General features: G+C 41.5%; 2 protein-coding genes across 5 annotated transcripts in view; both read right to left on the reverse strand.

Annotated features, from left to right (window-relative positions):
* Nucleotides 1-15,415, reverse strand: part of ryk (receptor like tyrosine kinase) — a 40,938-nt gene extending 25,523 nt beyond the window's left edge. For all 3 annotated transcript variants that reach the window (XM_030082847.1, XM_030082848.1, XM_030082846.1), the window contains exon 1: nt 14,777-15,415. In XM_030082847.1, coding sequence (XP_029938707.1) covers nt 14,777-14,987 — 211 coding nt within the window. In that variant the 5' untranslated portion in view covers nt 14,988-15,415. The remainder of the gene's footprint in view (nt 1-14,776) is intronic.
* A 2,578-nt stretch (nt 15,416-17,993) lies between these two features.
* The window catches only part of sned1 (sushi, nidogen and EGF-like domains 1), a 32,154-nt gene continuing 26,161 nt past the window's right edge, over nt 17,994-23,986 (reverse strand). The window contains exons 27-30 of one of the 2 annotated variants that reach the window (XM_030082841.1): nt 19,504-19,591; nt 18,871-18,950; nt 18,755-18,782; nt 17,994-18,640 (exon numbers count right to left, since the gene is read on the reverse strand). In XM_030082841.1, coding sequence (XP_029938701.1) covers nt 18,757-18,782; nt 18,871-18,950; nt 19,504-19,591 — 194 coding nt within the window. In that variant the 3' untranslated portion in view covers nt 17,994-18,640; nt 18,755-18,756. Of the gene's footprint in view, nt 18,641-18,754; nt 18,783-18,867; nt 18,951-19,503; nt 19,592-23,986 lie in introns of both variants that reach the window. The other variant, XM_030082840.1, reaches the window with a different exon arrangement.

Consider the following 23,986-nt stretch of genomic DNA (forward strand, 5'->3'; position numbering starts at 1 on the left):
AACAAGTAGCTGAGATACATTACAGGCAGGGGACATGTGCGTTTGTAGTGGAACAACAATTAAATAAAGTAACAAAAGACAGGCGTCCACTTTAATGAAGTGAAATATCTCCACAGGGAATCACTATATCGACTGGCCAAATTTACAATCAGCTACAGCAGATGGAGACCGGGAAGCTACATCCTCTGTCAGCTTTGGGCTCTACAATTAAGATCTACTACACAGTGTTGTAGAACCTAAAATTCTTTCAGTGTTAATGAATCAAATGTATCCATGATGTTCTTGACTAATCCATTAATTGTTCAGTCTTTGGGATGTTATAAGACTGTTCACAAAAGTTTCCAGAATTCTACTGGGGTGTTGGTTGAGACCGTCAGCTTCCAAATGCAAGGTCACTGCCCGTTCCTCCTCTGACTATATGCTCAAGTGTCCTTGAACAAGACACCAAACCCCAAACGGCTCCCAATGGAGGTTGACCAACTCGCCTGGCAGCCATTAGAGTGTGTATGTGTGTGTGAATGTCTGTGAGTGAATGTGATGGTGTGAAGCACGCTCACAGAGGACGTCCATTTACCACTTACCAGAGCGGGAACTTTCCACAGCTCTCTCCCTGACAAAGGGAAACTGTGATGACAAGTGCATACTATGTATTTGGTCTACGACATGAATGGAACATGAGAAATCACATATAACGGAGGGAAAAGAAATCTTGTGAGAAAATTGACATACGCTCATAATGTAGAATTATGGAATTAAAATGATAAGAATTATTCAGAACAATTGTGATAAAAGTGGCACAGCTGCGACTGTGCTCTGATTGATTCAGGGTTGAGCACCTCTCATTCTCACTGGCCATCTGCATCGTCTCTCAAAGCATGAACGCAATCTGTTGAAAAGTCAATCAACCCTGTTGTGCATCTTGAAAAGTTATTTTGTGATATGTATCTTTATCAAGGTGTCCCGACCTCACACTCATGTTCAACTGTTTTTATTCAATTTCCTTTTTTTTTTGTTTTTTTTTGGGGGGGGGGCTTTTGTTAAGAACTACATTTCCAAGTGAGTGATCCCTCTCAAGAAAAGACTTCTTTGATCTACGTGCATTTGCACCACAACAGCAGGTACTTTGAAATGATAAAATGTAAGCACAGCTCACCTGCAGAATGAGTGTGGTTACATGGAGTGCTTTTAATTTAGAATTGGCTTATTCCAAATTAAGTAATTCCAAATTATATTTCTGAGCTTTGTGTTTACATGGAAAAAACCAAGGATTAAATCCTCCTTAATGCTGGGGGCTGAGAAGCGTTGTGATCGGACTGGGGGGGGCGACCGTGACGTAGTGACGTCTCGTGCATGTCGTGCAAGCATGTTGGCGGCGATTTTTCTCTTTCTCGATTGACGTTGAAGCTACAGCTTTGAAAATGTCTGCATCGTTATGCTCTTGTCCATGCGCTCTTTTCATTATATCCATTTCTTCTAAAGCTCCTGTTTAATAAATCGTCTCCGTAAGAGTCAAGCTACGGGCCGCCATCTTGGAATCTTGCGTCATCACGGCGGAGCATGCACAGAATGACCGAAGTAAAGTTATTATGTCTAATTTACATATAATTTCACTCCCGAAGGCAAATAAACCCGCCGGTTTATTCGAATTTAAATTTCATTCCAAAAGATTTCAGGCATTCACATGGTCATTTTACAGCCAAATGTACTTTTATTCAGATTTAAAGAGGAATAAAAAGTTCCATGTAAACACACTGAATGAACTACTGCCATGACCTATGCTGACATTGCAGCATTTCAGAGTGTATTGGGGCAACTCTGGTTCAGGTGATGGAATGGATCACCTCTCAGTCAGAATGTTTGATTCCCTATCTATTCATGTCCATCTGTCTGTGAACATATGATATACAAATGTCCCATGGAAACACCTCAGTGGATCAATTAATTTGGATTGCATTAAAGGGGCTGTATCATGCAAAATTCACTTTTTTTATGTTTTAACCTTGTTATATAGTTCTGTACTCACCAAAAACACCCCCAAAGCATTTTTTCCTTCGTGCCTGTGTGTTTGAGCTTTCCTCCTTGTTGTGCTGCTCAGAGAGGCAGCCCCTCCCACCGTGAAAACGCTCCGTTTCCCACGTTGACGTCACACGGAGAAGTGGTTAGTGGTCAGGGTTGCTGCTTTTTGTAACTCCGATTTCGAGGATACACTCTAACCATCGTCTGAAAGCAACAGTCAAGCAAGAACAAGAGTCTGAAGGGTCTGAAGGGTCTGAAGGGTCTGAAGGGTCTGAAGGGTCTGCGCTTGGTGAGTTCCTCACAGGAAAAGACGTTTTTGCATGTAGAGAAGCTAGAGCTAAAGAGCTAAAGCTAGCCAGCGTATTTGTTTTGAAGCGCTGATTGGTTGAAGTAGCTGTCAGTCAAAGTCCACAGGGGGAGAGGCGGGATTTTCAGTGAAACAGAGCGTTTTCTCTTCCGGGTTTCAGAATTACCCCCAGAAAATCTTTTATTTCACACAAAATGACTTTTCCTTAGCGTCAAAAATAAACTATTACCATGTTAATGCCATTTCTAGGGTTTGGACTAGCTAAAAAAGCAGGATACATCCACTTTAAAACCTACCGTGAGAAACTTAAATTACATGAAATGCAGCGCGGTACACCGCAAAGCTGCATAAAATTAATAATGTCAATCCCTACGATTTGATGGTGAATGATTGGACTCAGGACCTTGCTTGACTCCAACTTTGTCATTTTTGGACATCGTGAACGAGCTTGTTTTTGGGCTTAAAACATACAAATTACAGGAATTAAAAAGTTAAAAGTCATTAGAGGCCCATCAGCAGTTCTCCAGCAAAGAACTCTGAGAACACAGTCGTAATTGGATAAGCTAAACTCTAAGAGTTGCTTTGACTTCTACTACTTCCTGATGTGATGCTGTCAACTATCATCAATTTATTTATGTACCTAAAAACCTACTGTCTATTTATTTTCTTATGGTCTCCTGATCATAACACAAAATACCTTCCTCACTGATCTTCTTCATATTTATATGTTGACATAGTATCTCCCTTTTACCAGTTTACCATTTTCTCTCCTTTTGTTGCTTTAATTAATATGAGCCTCTGTGCTTTTGGCAGTGTTGGAGAGACGAGCACTCATATTGGTGCCCTGCTTCTCAAAGCGGAAGCTCCTGCATGCTACAGAGAAATGAAGACAGTCACAGACCAGCCTGCACGCTGGATTCTACTCAGCAAAGTCAACAAAGGGAATCCTTCTCCGGGTTAGGAGAGAAATTACAGTTCTACTTACTGCTTCATATCCAGAAAGCTGCAAAAGTGGTTGTATTGAGATTTAATGTCCCTCAAAATAAAAGCATAGCACCATCCATGAGGCTTGTTTGGCCAGAGACAATAATGTCTACCTTCATACTGTTGATGGAGAAAAACAACTGAAACAAGGACATCCCTACTACACAGGTTTAACACTAATATATGTTACAGACAGCAAGAACTGCGATTCCACTGTCTGGATACTTAAAGACTGTGCTATTCTGCCCATAATCCAAAACTCTGAGTTTTGGGGGGTACGGTTAAAGAAGGCACCAGAACGGTTCAGATCTGTGTCTTTGCTCGAGCTGGTTGCACATCGCAGTTGGGCAGTCTCCCAAACATCTGAGACGAACTCTGCTGTGCCTTTAAAGGAACTGCAACAAAAAAGAACTGCTCAGAAGGGGAAAACAGAGGAAGCAAAGTAAAGAAAGAACACTAGTCACCAGTGTTATGGAGAGATGGTAGCATGTGACAAATGGAAACTGTAAGAGCGGTTCCTCTTTGCTTGTCTTGAACTTGGAGATGTACCTTCAAAAGCTGATGTTTGGTTTTGTGGCTCTAGCTCAAAGTGAACTGATCCCAACTCGCTTGTTAATGCCACTGATACAGTTTGTCTTTGGAGTGATGATGTGACTCTACAACTTCTTAAATACTGTTTGCGCAAAGATTTAGAATTAATTGTTTAGTCATGATTTGTGGCTGTTTTGCGATCTGTGTGGCTAAAACGTGTGATTAATACTGCGTCAAGTATGGAACGATTACCAGGTTGCTTATCAAGACAATTTGAGGGCAAACCTTTATTAAAGCATTTCAAGTTATTAAAAACCAAAATTCACCAAAGCATTGATAAAGTTGTGAAAATGACAAGAACTGGAAGGCTTGTTCTTTTCCTACGGTAACACATATCAAAAAGAGATCTTTCAAAAGAGGTAGGAAAAAGCCACAGCTACCCGACTTTCAAAACGTATTTTTACAAAACATACGCACTGTTAAGTGACTGTGAGCAGGAAGTTCACAAAACTTCACTTGAACACGTTTGTGAGAGCACAGCAAACAAGTTAGTCCAGCAATGTGACTTCCTCTCCCTCACAGGGCAAAACCATTTCAGTAGGGATTTCTGAGGGCAGTATTTTGTATTTGTTCCTGCCAGCGCCGATGACCCTTTCCACATGGATTCACAGGTTTGGAAGGGATTTCGTCACTTCCACGTCCGTCGCATCCGACTGACCCTTTGTGAAGGCTGGCGTCTGCACTTCCACACACAGATCATGTCAACAACACTCTCTCAAACGTCAAAACCTCCATCTGCTTAGACTAATGCTTCTAAGTTGTCCCACCGAGATGCTTCAGCAGAAAACTGTTTATGTCCACAATCCCACAATGCATAGCAGCATGACATATATGTATCTTCACATTCCCTATACATATTGAAGAAAAAAAACTATGTAAACAGGGCCACTGAAACCAAAACTGAGCACCTTGCATGGCAGCCACCACTACTGGTGTACGAATGAGAGGATGATTAATTTTCTGAAGTGCTTTGGCGGCTGCTGACACAGAAGAAAAGTGCTATATAAATAAATCCATTTGCAATTTTTAGATGGTGCCATTTCACAGAGTGATGTTGAACTTTGAACTCATATATGACAGAGAAAACATAAAAAAATAAAACATGAAATTAGTCCATATCTTTGCAAAATTCTCGTTTGTTAAGTTAAGAGTCATCTCAAAGCAATTGGATAAGGCCAAGCGGACCTGGTCACATGTCTCAGAAGATGTTTTGTCACTTATCCAAGTGGTTATATAAGTTCATGCTGTTCACTGGACCTTGCTATCTAGTCCTGGGTATAAAACAATTTAAAAAAACCACTCTGAAATGAAATCATGTGGTTGTGTGAATTCTCAAACTTGCTGCTGTTTGCACATCAAATTAAAAAGCACCAATTTTATGTTGTCACACAACTAATCACACCGTATACTATGCCACCATAAACTCTCTTTGAATTTAAGAGAATGTACCTACTCTTAAGCAGCAAGTAAAACAGACACTTAAAATTAAAACAGAACCCCAAAACCTGAAAAAGTTCTCCATTTCCTCTCTGCTGAAAACAATCTGTAAAAAGGTAAAAACACCCCTTCATGATTTTTAGATGACTGGAAGCGTTCTTAAAGTTCAAGCTCATCAAATGGCATCTCGTTGTAGATTTAACTTCAAGAATCATTAATTCAGAGTACAGGATTCCTGATATTTTCCAACAGTGTTTTATAGAAACATCCGAACGAACACAAATTGTACCGCCATTAAGCCAGTTTGACATTCAGCTGCACATCCAACCCACCAAATGAAAGGTTGGGCAAAGACAAGCTTTCACTGTCTGATTCCAAAAGAAAAGTTTTATTTTACTTTTTTCCCCTAGCAAATGACAAAGGAGTCAGGTTTCAAATTATAATATAGAAAATATGAAAGCAAAGGCGCGAAATACCAAATAAACTTTTAACCTGACCACAGCTCTGTGCTTATGGCACATGTGCAAAACAACCCTAGATGTAAAAAACAGTCCTGATTGAAAGCATCTTCCAGCCCGGCAGAAACACACACATTAAGTCACAATCTTTGTGGTTTTCTTTGACACGCTTCAAAGCGACCATACATTAGTTTCCCCTCTTTTATTCCAGCAAGTAGCCCGAGGACAGATGAGGAGGAAGGCAGGGAGAAGGAATCTAAGCTCAGACTGCCCTGCCTGCCGCCGTCCCATTATAGACCCTACACTGACGCTTATTTGTTGCTCAAAGGGGCTCCTCAGTTTACTCGACAAATATCGAAGGGCTTACCGAAAAAAATGATTAGCTGTTTGTGGCAGCTAAAGGGTCATTTAGGAGGACTCGAACTCAAAAACATACACAACATCTAACTATTTTTGGATGACATGGGCGCCTTTGTAAGTGCAGGAGGCATCTGAAAGACTGAGCTGTGTGTGCCGACTGAAATGGTCTGTTTTCAGTTTAGAGCGGTGTATCCTAACGCAAGGTATCACCAATTTCTGAGTCCAAGCCTCTGAAAATATTTCTTCTCACACTAATAGCGTTACTAATAGCACATTTTAAAAGACACTGAAAGCATTTCTTTGAATCAAGCATGTCTGAAAAACAATAACACTGGGTGTATTTCTGTTTCCAGCAGGCTGGCGTCTCGCAAAACGGGCCACGGCACCGATGCTTCGCAGAACTTCCTCAGACAAAAGACGTGAAAGTGGGGGCTCCCCCCATTCATTCTCAGGATCCTTGTATAGTGGCACGAAGGAAATGAATACTGCTGCCAATCACTCCTCGTTGTTCACGGGCTCCTTTCAAAGTCCTGGCTTTCGCTTTCAGCTCCATGGGGAGGGAGCGAGGGGGTGCAGGTCCAGACACTTTTACTCACAGAAACAGTTTCATTAATCTAGGTCACTTTATTATTTCTTTTTTATTATTAATTGTTCAATAATTATCATTATTTGGCCTGAAATATCATACTAAACCCACACCTGCCTGCGTGCCTGAAAAAGTGAGTGGAAGAAGGACGATTACAACTTTGCAAGTAGAAACAATGAAGCGAAAAGGAAGGGATCAGCGTGCTGCCAGGTCAGTTTAACACCAGGTGGAATTCAAGTGATTAGTACACGTCAATAAGTGTGTCTGTGACCCATACGGACAAAGACAGGAAAGAAAACCTTCAGGAAAACTGATTTAAATGGCAACGTACCGCAACTCTAATTTTAGTTGGGGATGCTTTGATTTTGCTTGGCCTGGAAAAGCCCAGGAGTAATAGAGAAATGATGGGTGAGAGAAAAGAATCTCTTACTTTCCACAAAGGAAAAAATCTTTGAAGTTGTGTTCTGGACTCAATCCACTTGCCATTCTGCCCTCGAAAAGGAGGACTTTATAAAAGATAGTAAATGACAGCAGAAAAAAAACTCATTTCTCCTTTATTCCTCTTATTCCAAACCATCACAAAGAAGGTCAACATAGCAGGGAAGCAGGGAATTGAAAGAAAGCAAGCTACTGAAGACTGTAAACTTAATGTCACAGCTCAGGTCAGGGGTCACTTGCTTCAGCACTTACAGAAAAGGCCGATTTTATTGCTTCTGAACAGTCTTTTAATTCGGACGTCTTTGAAGTTTCACGTAAATACGGGTGTCTGTTGAGCAGCACATCAGCACAAACCACATTAAAGACAAAGATGATGAAGCGATGCATAAAGGATGATAGTAAAACGTCCGTGATACTTGACGTTGATGTGACACTTCAAGGATGACATGCATGTCAAGACATAAGTCAAGATGTCAGCATTCCAAACGTCTAATCAAAAAAAAAAAAATGATGAAATGCAATTTAAAGCGCAATTAAAACTAGGAATAACACAAAAAAAAGTTCAACTCCAACAGAAAATTGTCTTGAAGACAGGGATATACAGATACAAGCATCAAGTGCAATATTGCATGGAGCATTCCTACTCAGTCCAGACAGAGCAGAGCACTGACTGACGCTGCGAACAGCGCTGTGCGTACCGTCTCCTGTAAGGTGTTTGGAGGCGTCTGTAGCACACACACACACACACACACACACACACACACACACACACACACACACACACACAGGCTGTGCAGAGGTGGTTTGGAGCGACGCATAACTCATATATGTCCTCAGTATCGCCAAGTGGCTCAACTTTAGTACTTGTACTCATCCTTTACAAAGTGGTATTGGTTCTTCCCTACTTGAAATCCCAACAGTATTCTCAACATGTCAATGCAAGAAACTAATGTACAGATGTCTTTTCAAACACATTATATGTACTGAAAAATAATTACTTAAATTAATGTGAGTAAATTCTGAGATATCATGAATTGCGTCTATATTTTAATGGTTATGATTTCACAATTTTTGAAGATGAGTTAAAAACAAAGGTGCGGTGATGCAAGTGCCAGTCTCAGCTGCAAAATAACCAAACCATGCCCTGTTCTGAGTGAGTTCACACATCTGCTGCACCTTTTACAGTTTGCCTTTTAGCTGCCGTCCATCAGCTTGGGAATTGACCAGCCACACCTGTTTCTGCAGTGATCACTTTACACCGGCGAGTTTTATAAATTTTGATCAGAAAGGGCAAGGATGGTCTGATCAGGCAGCAGAATTGGGTTAAACCTTACAGGAAAAATAAATAAATAAAAATCACTGAATCTAGTGTCTCTATAAGACAGTACAGATATGCTGCTTTTCTTTGCCAGACATCCCTGCACACTGAAAACTGGCACGTTTCAAAATAAAAAGCAAGCAACACAGTGATCACCTGGATAAAAGTCACTCAGAGGCAAGCCAAATCAATCAGATACATAGGCCGGAGCTTTGAGGAGAAGATGGAGAGACCCATACCCAGAGCTGTTATTCAGGTGAAGGCAGGGACAGTCTGCAAAGAGCTCAGCATATGATATTCGAAGGAAATTGGAGCAGATTCTCACAGACCTCCAGGAATTGAATGTGAGACAGCTGATCGGCAAGCAGAGGGTGGGAATGAGTGTGGATTCTTGAGCTGGACTGTCCACTCCTATTATTCATGTGTGAAAACAATCAGGAGTGGTGTGCAGTAATGTGCTGCTGTGTACGTTTGACTGTTTCAGTCCATGCATGACATTTTCCTGTTTCTTAACAATCCCAAGAGACTTCATCTGTTTGGTTAAGTTATCAAAAGGAAAACCTTCTCAACAGGCAGTCCACCGGCTCTGAAAACAGACACACGCCACAGTGAACCTGCTGTGTTCCTTGTCCAATCACAGTTTCTCATTCCTCTCTGACTATCATACCATCACAGTGTGATAATGTGAAATGACCATGAATAGACTGAAACTATGGGACTGGGATTGACTGCAGGCAGAGATGTAAACCACAGCCAGACGCGTTAAGAGGAATTTTTCTACATTTATGGAAAAACCTGCCGTCATCATACACCAACATGTCTAAACTGACCACCGAGGAGTACCCTGGACGCTTAAGCAGCGCGAATTCAGAAAACTCACTGGTGCTAAGCAAAGCTGCTCATGAAAATAAAACACAGTGGAGGACCTAAAAGACATCTGTTGAACTGATTAGACTAAACTAGGGCTGCAGCTATTGATTATTTTAGTAGCGAAGCTTTCCATCGATCACTCTGGTGATTAATTGGATTAAAATATTAAATTCGTTAAGCGTCCATTAACAGGGCATGACAGAAAATACTAGAAGTCAGTTAAATGAACAACCAATTCAATTCCTCTTAAAAAATATATGCATTTGCACAGGATAAGGGAACTCTGTATTTTACTCAAATTTATTGACATTACAGCTCGGATAGGATATCATGTCTGTGCACGCCGCAACATCTGCTAATGTCACTTCGAAGTGCAAAGTGGCTGGTTGAAATGATCATTTCTAACAGGGCATGCAGTCATCAACAGTCAACAGTAAATGTGTCAAAGTGGCGAGGTGGGCAGCAGGATTAGTATCATCACAGGACGGTGTTTGGTGAAATATGGTAGGTGATTTCTAGGGACTTTTAGGGGAACTTTTGCTTTATAAATTACAGAAATGGCTCATTCGCATGGGATTAAGATCACAGACACTCTCCACAATTATTATAAATCACCACTGGTCCTGAAGGAATACCGATCCCACGCAAACGGAGCCTTCCAGGATTCAGCACCAAGACCATTCAGGGGTTTGGAAAACAATTAAGGGGATTATGTGTGCGAAAACTTCTTCCCTAGAAGAAATAACTACAGACAAATTATAACACTGCCACCTGTTTCCCAGATTTCATTCATTGGAATCCCACAAAATGTGGTACAGATGATCATCTCATGGTAACACTGCAATTGTGTGAGAGGTTGTATCACATGAAGATTAACTTCCCAGAACTCGGACAATCTCAGCATAAAACTCCACACAGAAGCATCAGAGCTGGAGACACGTCTGCCGTTCTCTGGGCTATTAAAGCAATTTAAGATGCAAAAATGGTCAAACAACATACCTGAGGCTCGCGCAGCAGCAACAACAACAATACCTGGTATCCCAAAAGGATAAGAAATTGGGTTTATTTAATCTCATTTGATCCAAGGTAAGGCAATGTCTTGCATAATCTGAGAAATCCAGTCATGAAATATCAATCACAATCCTCTTGATATAGGATCTGGAGGAGTAGGGGTTGTTACACCGGCAGCAAAGTATGCAGCCTTCGTAACGAAAACCCCTCTTTGTCCTCTATTGGGGTGTATTGCACGTTGCAACTAACTTCATCCTGCCATTTGCAAAAGTTGGAACAGTCCAAACTTCTGAAGAAGCCCTAGAAACACCTCTGCTGGTCTTAGCTCGACAAAATAAAAACAGGCAGTCAGTGCGACAGGTTGTCCAAGTCATCCGAATTAGCAACAGTACCGAAGGGGGGTGGGTTTTAGCTAAAGCGCAACTGTTATGTTTATTGCATATATGGTGATTTCTGTTTTGTTATCGTTAGTTTCAAAAACATTTTTAATGACTCATATTCAAATTAGCAGTGACCAATTCTTCAGGAAAAAAAAAATGCCAGAGTTAGAGATTAGAAAGCTTCTACTGCATGACCCACTTTCAAAGCAAGAACATGTGTTTGGACTCCATATTTATCTGTAATGAGACTTTCCACTGGCCGTTCTGACTCTGCATCATGGAGGTTTCTCTCCACTCGTGCTCCAAAACTCACAACTCCAAACACATACTTACTCATTAAGACATTTCTCAAATCATATGAGGCTTCAAGTTAACTGCAAGAGAAGCCCTGTCAGGCAGGACGAGGTCAACTACAGTCTGGTCGTCAAACAGAGGAAACTGGGATGGAATTAGCCCAAAAAACAACCTGAAAGTGCATTAAGACTTTAAGGGGATTCAATATTCTGTGATTCCACTCGACATACTTTTTATGATTCATTTTCCCACATAATCGATCTAAAGCCGGTCCTGGATCTCAGTCCGTAGTTCGTCTTCTGTATGAAACAATGTCTTTACAGAGTTGTTTCTTCGTGCTCCGATTTGCCCGTTTTCAGGGGAGCTCATCTTTCAACATTGCTCAACCTGCCAAAATGCGGCAACACCACCTGTAGTTTGACACTGTGCTCACTGTCTTGTTGGCAGCTACTGTGCCTGGAGCAGATGACCATACAAGAAGATCCAGAATGAGCCAACCGGTATGATCACCCATTCAGGATGCATCTGGACGCGTCTGCTTCTTCTTTCCGGGAGAATTTCGCCGAGTCATGACAAATCACGCCTACTATCAAAAAAGTGCTGAAGTTGTTGTGAGATGATGACACGTTACTCAAGGCAGGACACGTTACTCAAGGCAGGACATTAGCGAATGTGCTAAGCTGCTTCCTCCCTCCATGAAGACATCAGATACTCGCACTCGTACCCCTTCATTAGAGTCTGCAGCGGTACCCACATGGCAAATGGATGGTTTCAAAGTGCAACCTCAACACGTCTTCAGTAAACCCGACATTAGCAATTTACCACCAGTCGCAGGCTGACTTAACCTTGGCACTCAGATTGAGAATACACGCTTATTTTTGATTATTCAAGGAAACCACAACAGGTAATACCAGCAGAAATCTGACTATTCTGTAGTTCTGCATTGCTTTTCAGTCAGCTGAGATGGTTCTGGACCAAACTTACCTCCAACATTTTGTGGACCCTCAACCGCAGATACCCCACTACGGTTGTGGCTTTGAGACGTATGGCTTAGTCACTTCCTGTTTCTCCCTCCGCCTGCTGGTGACAAATCTAAATATCGTTCTCAACGGCCTTGAGGCTGTTTTTCCAAACTCTCCTCTACTTAATGTTGAAGAAGATGTATTGAGCAGCTGGTTCAATTTAAGATCCAAAATGTATATTTCCACCTTCTGTCACATGTGGGATACTTGATGAGCACATACCGGAAAATATCTTCTGTCATTCTCATTAATATTAAACAATCTCCAAACTGTGGACATCATTTGTCTTCTCTTGTCTACATTGTGAAGGTAAGACATCATGTAATCAGGGATTTATTAAGAGTACGAGGTATCGCTATATGCAAATACGCTCAAAGCCCAAATCCACTAAAAGGGATCACAAACAGCTGTGTGGACACCGTTAACGGCTCTGCGGTTTATATCGGTGGCTGTCGCTTGGCTGTTTCCACACTTAACCAACAACTTACTAATGAACATCACAATAATGAAACTTGCTAGTGAACATGTTAAATCAGCATGGTATGCAGAGTAAATCCACCCAATTCTACATCTCAGGGTTGTTGTCAGGTCACATACAAACTGACTGACTCAAAAAAAGGTTAAGATTACATTATAATGCATATACAGCCGTAATGTGAACTGAGCAACGACAGTGTTGAACCGCCAAGACGCAGAGGTGAGGGAGCTTCTGTTGATCCCTGGGAAGAAGGGCAAGTTATGGGGATGTGACTTGACCTTTGTTCACCTTGCCGTGTCCTGTTTGCTCGGTGACGATGTCAACGGCGTTTTGACGTCACAACTTGTGCACAAGAGGAAGGTAAGAAATGCAGCTCTTGAGATTCAAACTTGTCCATATGATGGTTCTTTCAAAACTGCAGTTGATGAAATGTGTTGCGTCTGAACACAAAGTGCCGGGACACAAACTGATAATCTCTACAGTACTGCTCGGAGAAAAGTTCTTCCTACTTGCAGAAGCATTATATAGCGCAGACACATGGGGTAGTTTGGCATGAGGCTCAGCATTTAGGATGGGCATCTTTTTAAAGCGTTCTGGATGAAGACTGAAGTAATTTCTGGAAAAGTTTCAGAGAAATCACTACGTAAGCTGTCAATAAAGTTGCATTGCGTGGCAAAAACAGAGCACAGAGTCTCTGGTCATTAAGACATGTTGGACTGACTGCAGATTCATCTTCATAAGGAGCCCAGGAATAAACAAGCACACTTAATTCAATGCTTCATACTAGTTTACCCATCTTTCCAAAGCATATGGTAAAACTGCTGGTGATCTGGTGCATCAGAATTATCAGAATGTTCTCAGTCTGAATAAATATGAGGCAACATGACCCCATATAAAACATGTAAAGACACTTACAAACCTCAATAAAGTTGAGACACAGCCATGGTTACCATTGTGCAGCATATTATCATCTGAACAACGGCATGTAAATATCTGGGACGGGAGACCAACTGCTCGAGTTTCACAAGAGGAACATCTTTTTCTGGTACTCAGTCTAGGGCTTTTCTTGACCGATGTATAAAATATTGTGCATTAGAGTAAGATGTAAACAACAGACCCCCGGACTCTTCTACTGCGGAGTCATGCAGTTTTATATGATGGAGTGTGTCTTCGGTGCCACGCTGAAATATCTGAGGGGCTCTGAATCACGGCAGATGGTTTGATACCTCTGTACTCTCCTCAGCACTGATATTGCATTTCCAGACACACAACCTTCAAATGCCACAGGCAATAATGCAACCCCATATCAACAGAAATGCTGGCTTTTCAATTGTGAACTGAGAAGTCGGTGGTCTCTTTCCTGCAGGACACAGTTGTCTGAAAAAAATTCCCAGTTTGACTCATCATATTGCATCTGTCTGCTTAAATGAGCTTCAGCCCAAAGAAGACAATAGTTACGGATTCATTTGATTTGGATTTACATGTGCATTCCTTCTTCTGTGTGTATTAAACAACTTGAACTTGCATTGGTGGATGGCACAGCGAACCACATTCACAGATGTGTGCCTGAACTCAGGATCATGCCTGCCTCTTGCACAAAGACATCAACCCACACTGAATTAATCATTTAATGCAAACACTGACTTCTTCCACAGAAATCCAACATTTTCATGCTTTAGATTTGTTTTCAGCTAATCTTTCTAGCAGAGAGACCCTGCCTCTCTGAAGTGCTACTTTTGTACCCAGTTAAACCCAGTTTTGCGTCCATATGACCGATCTGCTGCAAAGACTCTTAGTTGCAAAAGCTTCTTGCAGTAATTTTTTCAGAGGCGCAACTTACTGTAGTTTTTCCTTTTTTGTCCATGTGCCAACATTTGAGGAGTACTGCTGCCACCAAACGCATAAAGTCCATTTTTCTTTTTTCTACTACATTATGAAGATACTAATTATAAGATATTTTAAATCGTAAACAGACTACTATGAATAAGAGACAGATTTATGAGAGGTACAATATATTACATCCTGCTTATTGCCCCACTTTACACACCCTACCATTTTTATACCGGTGGTTGAACTTTTTAAAAAAAAGTTATTAAACAACTGAACAAGTTGAGGTTTGCTTATGAAAACAGCAAATCGGGATGATATAAGCAAGCAAAAATAAATAAATCACTGATTAGTGAGCAAAGTTTTGAAACAGCTGCTTTCCCACACAGGCCTCCTTACCTAAAAGCTTCTTCACCTCCTCCACACTCATGTAGATGTTGACATTCGGGCTGTTGTTGTGATTGACGCCTAAAGGGCTCCCCAGGCTGGTGAGGCAGCAAGCCCCGTCCAGCAGCAGCAGGAGGAAGAAGCCCCCGAACCGCCGGGGCAGCGAGTGCGGGGAGCCGCGAGACTCCGACGGGCAGCCGGAGCCGCGGATCAGCCCCGACATGGCAGCGGTCTCTTCTGTTCTTCTCGCTCTCCGCCGATTTCTTTCTCATCCGTAGCTCAAGTTAATCCAGTGAGACAACATTTCCAGTAAGTTCTCGCCGCGCCGTCACTTCGGACTCCTCTTATTTGTTGTTTTCAAACTTTTCGGGTCTTTTTTTTCGGTCCGGAGTGAGGCAGGCTAAGTTAGCCGGAGCGGGCTAACTTTAGTCGGGCTGTGCTAACAGTCCGCGGTCACAGCCGCCGCTGCCGCTGCTGAGATTTACACGTTTTCCAGCCCCGGGAAACGCACCGCGGCATCCAGACACGTCGCTCTGTGCAGGCAGAAACCGAAGAAGTTCTGTGTTGTTTTAGAGGTGCTCGTAAGCGTGGGGGCAGCCCATACATCCAGCGCTGTCCCTCCGGCCGCGGTCTCTGTCCCGATGCTTTTTCCTCTCACTGTCTCAGCTTTCACTAGGAGCAGGGAGCGCCGCCTTCCAGGACCGTCGGAAATAAACCAACAAGCACAGTTTTGCGATTTCAAAACAGCTACCGTGTTTTCAGAGCCTCGACGCAACACGCAAAACGACATGAAATTGGTTAAATTACTCTGATCTGTTTTGACCGTATTGTAAATAGTACATTAAAAAAGGATCATTGCGACTGCAGCGCCTAGTTTAGAAATGTCCGAGGTGCCGTAGAGGCACCGTCAGACCCTCAAGTCAATCTGGAGCAGGGCTTCTCAAAGCAAGCCCAAAAAGCTCCAACCCAGTGCTCCAACCACACAGAACCCCACAGCTTTGGGGTAATGTCAATGCTCACTGGATTTTACTTATATATATAGCCTTTGTATCGCTTGAGCAACCCCCAAAGCTTTAGACTGCTAATCACATTCATCCATTCACCCACGCATTCACGCACTAATGGAGAAGGCTGCCATGCAAGACACTCAGTCCATTCTTTGGGATCTCTTCTTGGTTCAGTGCCTTGCTCAAGGGCAGTTCGACATGTGGACAAGATTCAAATCCGCAACGCTGAGAGTGAGAGACAACCACAACATGAACAGCCACCTGTGTGTGTGGTTGAATGCTACATTTTGGGCTGGAAAAGATAGTCGGCAACCCAGGCCGCAGAGCTCCAGGTCCTGGAGATGTACAGCTTCTTAATTGGTGGCAGGTTGAGTGATTGATCCACTACAGCTTGGTCTTGTCTCCGGCCACGGCTGTGTGGATGAAGATTAGGTGTCACACAAATTGTAAATTGTAAAAATTGTGTAACATAATTAACTATATTTTGATAACAGTTTCCCATAAAAGAAAATAATCTACAAAGTGCTTTACATTCAAAAATATTTACCATTGACAACCTCTGTCACCACTCAAATGAATTCATATTTTCACTAGCATATAAAGGACCTGGAGATGACTGCAGAAACATTATCTTGGCTTTACAATGATGGTGGTATTAAAAGTTACACTTGTAAAGCTAAGATGAAAAGATATGTATTCAGGACTTAGTACCACTTATGTCCTCCAGTAAATTGATCCAAACTACTGAGAACACGTTTCACCATGTATTTGGGACTCACTTTTGGTATGACTACAGGACTTGAGAGCTGTCACTCAGTCTCACAATAAAAACAAATTCCACAATAAAAACAAATTCAATAAACACAGAGGAGTAAAGCATTAAATGCTTTAGAAGCCAGACAAGAAGCAAGGCAAGCTTAAGTTACTGTCAGTTAGTGTCAATAAGTTATAAAAAGTGTGACTCTGCTCATGCTAGTTAGATGCTTGTAATTAGAAATACTGTATATATATTTAGATTTAATCTAATATTTCTGCAGTAATGATCTGACATGCAAGCTTATTTTAAAATTTCAATTGCACTGAGTTTCTTTAGTCTCAAAAATCTGTTTGAATAGAGTAGTTTTTCCTTTACGTTTTTTTTGTCATGATTTATTTTCATAATTTGACAGATAAAAATTTCCCTATTAAGGCACTTTGTTTATGTTCACCACCTTCAGCAAAAGCATGGCAAAAGTCAGGCTTTTTCTAAGTGTTGTGGCACTGTCTGCTTTAAACTCGATCTTCTCATACGTTTTTGGTCACATTTCAACATTAAAGAACAAGATATTCCAAATGTAGCAGCAGTCAGTAGGAAGGAGAGACTGATGTCAAATAACAGGCACTCGATGCATGACATCTTCACAAAGATGTCTGCAAAGCTTTAGGATTAAAAAGTTGTTTTCTAATAATGTTTATTAAACTGTGTAAATACAGATAATGTGTGTTGTACCCTAGCACAGTATGATATTTTTCTTTGTTAAAAATGCTGTTTATGTTGCAGTTATGGAATATATCAATTACAGTTCTGCAGTGCTGGTGCTTTAGTGGTGGGTTTTATAGTTTTACCAATTTTAGACAGTTTAGCTTGTTAAGCACTTTCACCATTACCTTTGTTTTTGTTACATTAGGTTGTGATCCATATTTTATTTGGCAAACTGATAAAGCATTCTTCTATTTACGTTTGTCAAAGTGCAAGATAAGAGAGAAGAGCAGCATTTTAACAATGTTTGTTTACATATCATTTTGCAGAAGCTACAAGGAGCCACAAATGAGTCGAATTCGACTCCAGTCTCACGGGCTGCCCCTGCTGGTATTCAAGTAAAGAATGTGTAAATAAGTTTCATACATTTAGTCATTACTGACAAGCTATGCATTCTGAAAGAACAGTGAAAACACACACGATTCTGTGTTTTCTTCCATCAGACACTTTTTTATCTGTGTAATTTAGGCTAAAGTCAGGGCCAACCAGCATTTAACAGAAAGTGGGTTAAGCATGTAAGACAGCAGTGGTGAGTACTTTATAACAAAAATAAATTCTATTAAAAGAACAGCTGTTCTTATTGAACTGAAAAACAATACTTTTAGCAGAGTTTTAAACTGACATTAACAGGATGGCAACAAAAACACACACCAGAAAACCACATTTTTACATTTTTATTATTAAAATATTCACCTACAAAAAAATGGCCTATGAACACTATTTACAAAGTAGCGAGCGGCGATGCCGGCTAAGACACAGAGAAAAGATATTTTACACAGACAAAAAAAGAAAAACTGTGCGCTCTCGTCAGAGGAAGGCAACAATTCATGGGCTCTGGTGAAAATATACACTTTCTGGCGTCGTCATGAGGAGATGATTGGGCTGGCACGAGGAAAGGATTGTGTTTTAACATTTACTTCCCTGAGGGACAAACCTGCAAGTGAATCACAAATACAAACCTCTGCTCATGTGTCAGCACGGACATGGAAATGAGGTATATAAGGTCTCTGATGGAGCGCAGCTGACTGCTTTCTGTTGATATGGTGTGTGTGTTTGTGTCAGACACCCGACAGCAGGCATCGTGGGTGATACGTGGCGCGGGCCGTCTTCCGTCCGATTCGTTGTCCTTCTGTGAGACGCAGAGCGAGAAACGGGAAACGGGGCTCTCGAGGCGGAGGACACAAACACAGCCTTATTTTGACAGGATGATTTGGACCTGAAACGTCAGCGCTTCTCAGCATGAAACAACGATGATAATCAGTGACTTCAAGTAGATTATAAACATCAAAATTGAAGTTGGGAGGTTTTTCATGTGACAGTGATGATAGTCCTTTCATCAGCATCCAAGCGCTGCAGACAAGAGGACCGAAAAAACAGTTATTTCCTAAAAAACAGTCAGTCTTCTCAAGGAACTGGGATTTTTCAGTTTGTTGAAAAAACACAAAAAAACAAAACAAAACAAACCTTCACTGTTGTCTGTTTGTTCTTCTGGCTGTAAGACAAGTTAATACAGACATGTTACAATACTGAGATGAGTTCATCTGTTGCTGTAGTGGGTTCAGCCTCTTGTAACTTACTACTTGGAGTTTTCCTGGAAGGCGCCGGTTCACAAATCTCTCGATAACACACGTCTTGCTGGACTTTATACGTCCTTTTATACCTGCAGAAAAAAAAAAAAAAATCATGTTAATCATGTTTTGTTATTCGATCCTTTAGCTTACATAACATTGAAATGCTTTATTGGCCATAATTAGAGATATGAATCAAAATCATAAGTGTTTCCCAAATGATCATCTGTGATTTTATTGGTATAAGTTCAATGAACCACACAGCTAAAGTGGAATTGTAGAGGCTTGAAGATTCTTTAGTTTCTGAGATGTGAGGGCTTTAATGAAGTAGCCACCTTGAATTGGCCAATATGCAAGTGCTGGTTAATGTTTTATAGTGTTAAAGACCTTTGACAGTGAGAAAGTGAAGCTTTTAACATGAATAATTGCATATTTATTCCCTGATGCATTACTTTTTAACCTGCTCATCTCAGCAAAACAGAAACTCTGTTTTTTATAGTATATTTGTTCTGAAATAACTTTGTTCAAAACAACAGATTATGGCCTTCGTGTTACCTGTAAAAAGCCAAAGTGAGAGAGAAACCTGACTGCCGCTGGTTTGACATTAGTGTACGGAGCAGGCCGATCTGACTCCATGTGACTTACAGGTAGTGGCACACTCCGCCCTCCCAGACCGGCACACTCTTGGTCTCAGAGTAGAGACGGGTACATGGGTGCGGCACTCGCTGGCACGCTGCAAAGAGGCGACACACAACACGAGCTGTGAGTGTTTTGGTATGGTCAGCAGGGGAAAGTCTGCAGGATGGCTTAGGAGCCATGTGGGATAGAACCGGGCCCTTCTCCCTGCTTGATGGATGGTTTTAGGAAAGGAATGTTTAAACAATCTGACGGGGGATGTTTGGGCGAAGAGCAAGATTCAAGAGGGGGCGAAGGTATGTCGAGTGTCTGCTTGTACACAGCTTCATCAACATGTACTTATTAGAGAACTCCAACTCCTATTTTTACTGTGTTTGGACGGTGGGAGGCTGTCTCCAGGCTGGATGTATTGAAATGTATTTCCTCATTAAACTGCAGTTCAGCAGCTGGGTTTTCCTCCATATGTCTTGATTTCCTTCACGTGGGCGTTGCTCACCACTGATACAGATACTTTATAATGTTGTAAATGTGTCCCACACTGATCCAAAACATTTCAGTTTTCACGTCTAAGCCACCTCTGGATATTTCCTTCATCATGAAAACAACTGCTCAGCTGGTGAAAGCTCGATACAGCCGACACATCAGTGAAGTGAGACATTGCAAAACATGCTCGCCATCATGTAGCTTACAAAGAAAATCACAATGCTGGGTTTCAGTCCTGTGTAGAATCCATCTATCCCTTCAACCCTCTGGAAATAAAGACTCCTCCCATTACTAAACCCTCTACAAGAAACTGACAGGGGTGGGTGTAATGAACGAGAAATGCCTGGATTATTGTAATGCATAAGTGCTTTGGGTACTTTTCAGAACTATTTTAAGTACTGTGTGAAGTCTTGTAATGTCGGAGCAGTGTCATTTTTATGCGTGTCAGCTCTGACTATAGAATTCTGTGAATTCTGTGAGTTTTTCAGTTCCTTATTAACTGAAGTAATTTTAACAATGGGACTTTTACTTGTAATTGAACACAATTTAAGCAGTTGAAGGAGTCCTATAACAGCACATATTTCCATTCAGTACTGAAAATCTGTTTTATTTATCCACGCAATATTGTATTTTAATTCAGTATAGTTTAATCTGCAGCAGTATAAATGGATGACATTAAAGTACAGAGAAGTCAAAATCTGAGCATTGAATTAACGCAAAGAAATAAGTACGTGTTCACAGAATGGTAATGACCAAGAACTTTGTTTTTGGTCCTACATGTTTGTTGCCCCTGTGGTACTGGAACTCATTCTGAAGTCTTTTTGCAACACAATTCACTCGGTCATTTGAAAATTAAGCAAATCAAGCAATTTTTTACCAACTCTCACTATTAGAGTTAGAATATTAGTTTGGTGCTATTTATGTATGACTGCATAATGGAACTGGAAAATTGAGGTGGGAGTTTTTTTTTTTTCCTTTCTCCAAGCTTTCCGAGATCAGCTGAAGATGAAAACCAGAATAAATCATGAAGAATAAGAATCATTCTGAACATTTCAGCTTTATTTGCAACATTTCAACACCTTTCTTGACTTTTACATTATTTTTGCAACAATTCCATGTCATTCTCAATATTTAAATTCTAATGTCAAGCTTTCAGTGTTATTGTTATTAATCAACATTTACGTGGGGAACATCTTCTCATCTATTCATGTTTTCACAAAGGAGCACCAGTAATCCCTTGTCCATGCTACTAATTTAAAGTTATTTATAAACATGCTTTGCGCTAAGATACCATCATGTTTGTTTCCATGTTCATTAAGTTCAGGAAGACTTTGAACACATTCCTGCCGGCTGTCCTCATTAACTCAGTAATAATGTCCATCGGCCCCTCCTCCGTGCCCTCCACGCAGCTGGCAGCGCCTTATTAACATCCTGTCAGAGATCAACATGCATCGGCTCATTCAGTCGGTCCTAAAATGAATGAATGAGTGAACTCAAGGACACTTTAGGAATGGAAATGGGAATTCAGACTGTTAAAGAACTTTCTCTTACAAGCTTTTGGTCAACTCCAAATCTTGATTTAAGAGGTTTGTGAAAATGTGTTTTATGATTTGGTATATTTTACCAAACCCTGACTAGAAGCAATTTCAACATTATGCTATTTTAAAAGTCATTAAACCAAATACTCTATTTGAAGAACGTATAAGAGAATATAGACTGGGAGTCATGACACTGTGATGTCAGGACTCCAGTTTGTGTTTCTTCACTTTTCACACTTCCTGATTTATTTTGAAAGCCATGCTTTGTCTCTGTTCCAGTTCCCTTGTTTTCCTGTCTGCCTTTCCTCAGTCGGTAACTCCTTGACTCCTCCCGAGGATTCACCTGTTCGTCCCTCCCCGGTGTATACAGATCCACTGTCCTCAGGTTCCCGGGGCCAGATCGTCTTGACATCTCGTGTTTCTTCCCATGTTTACCTTGTGATTCCTCGTGTACTGACCATTGTAACTCTCTGTGACCTGCCTTTTGGACTTTCCCTTTTAAATACCTTTGCTATGTTTGTTTGTGACATCTGGAGGCCGCCGCTGTTGTTATTGTCCAAACACTCACATCCACACACCGCACATCAAAATCTCCGGTAATAACAGCTGTTACATTAAAGGTGCATTAAGGAGTTTTACAACTTTAAAAATACTTATTTTCCACCATAAATATGTTACACATTTTTAATGATGTGTACAATGTGCCCTGACATATTCATTACAAGGACCTCGAACAGCGCTAAAGTGTCACTTGAAAGTCACGGTGCCGGTCCGACACCAGAGTTTTTTTGGGGAGAATTTGAAAGGAATGACGTAATGCACGCTTCGGCTGGTTAGGTTTCGTTTTGTCCGCCATTACTCCGCCAGATGCTTAGTGAGCAACAACTGAGCAGGATCTTCCAGAAAGTCAGAACAGACTGGCTTCTAGCACTGCCACAGCTCCACACAGACTCCACCAGGGAGAAGAAACTTAAATCTTACTGGAGCGCTACTAAACGAGCGAAGACGGAGTCCCCCTCTTCCGTGCACGCAAGCCACAGGGACGGGTTTTTCACTAAGCTGCATTACGCCCAAGGCCTGCAGGGGGCGCTGTTTCACATAAAACGTGCAAACTCCTTAATGCACCTTTAAGTTAACATATTGGGTCAATCTTTCTGTAGTCATCTTTTTTGCTTAACTATCCTGTGTGCAGATTGTGGTCCCTGGGCCATATGTTTGACGACTTGTATATAAAAGATTCACATCAAGTAAAGATGTAAAACGGACATCAGCTACAAGAATCACGGACAGAAAGCAGCACATTGACTGTAACACAGAGCTTTGTGAATTCACAGACGGTGTATTTATGATGTGCACTTAGAGTCGACCCATCTCGTTCACGAATGTCATGGGGGTCAACTGTCAATGGAGCGTGCTTCATGGTCCGAACAAAAGACAAGTCTGTACATAGACCAGCTGACAAGACGGCGTGCAGAAATAACACATTATAGTGGAAACTCAGAAACTGAGACGGCGACTGTAAGGAAAACACTGAACATTACAGAAGCTGAAACAAGAATGAAATGGTCCTGAACGGTGTCGATCCTGCTCGACAGAGGGTTTGTGTGGATCCTGTCTTTAAGGCTTTCCTTCCCAGTGGACCTGCATGTTGTGCGTTGTTCTGACATTTGGAGTGAATTAGATGTATTGTCTTTTTATTATGGCACCTGTTGGTAGGTGGAATTTATCTCCTCAACAGTGATGTGCTAAAAGCAGAAAAATGGAAAAGGGTTAAGGATTTGAACGAGTTTCATAAGGACAGAAATGGTAGTGAACTTGGGTGGGGGGGTTCTCTGTTAGCAGTGGTCCAACAACAACAGCGGTCCAAGGAAGGAAAAGCTTTGAACTGGCAACCAGGCCACAAGTGACCTCTTTAAACAGGATAATGCCACAAACCATAAACGGTCTGCGGATGGTTTGGGTCAAAACCACCAGTTTGAGGTGTTCACTTTCACTTTCCTCCAGTTTCTCCAGATATCAGTGTGATGGCGCACCCGTACGATGGGAGGCTTCAAAGCAGCTCATGACTCAATGCACCACGATAGTGCATGTGGCCATAATGCTACGGCCACTCAGTGTATTTATGTTATATAAAACAATACAAGCAAAACCAGAGGGTCACATTGCTGAACAAAACAGTTTTGAAAAGTGTTACAAAAGTTTGTTTGTTAGAATAACTTCAGAGAGCAGTGTAAATGAAGCTCTGACTGGCTGTTTGTGGAGGCGACCAGGATGACGCTCGCTTCAATGCTGGCCTACACAATTACATCATCCCTGTGGCACTCTGTAGCATTTACCCGAAAACCCTTTTGTTGCTAATTAAAGCCATCCAGAGCTGCTGGGAAGACGGTCGGACACGCCAGGCTTTATTGCTGGGAAGCAAACATTCACATGATTTCAATGAATGCAACAGGCTCCATTGATCTGCTCGT

The sequence above is a fragment of the Salarias fasciatus genome, chromosome 23, assembly GCF_902148845.1.
Source record: "Salarias fasciatus chromosome 23, fSalaFa1.1, whole genome shotgun sequence".
NCBI classification, from domain to species: Eukaryota; Metazoa; Chordata; class Actinopteri; order Blenniiformes; family Blenniidae; genus Salarias; species Salarias fasciatus.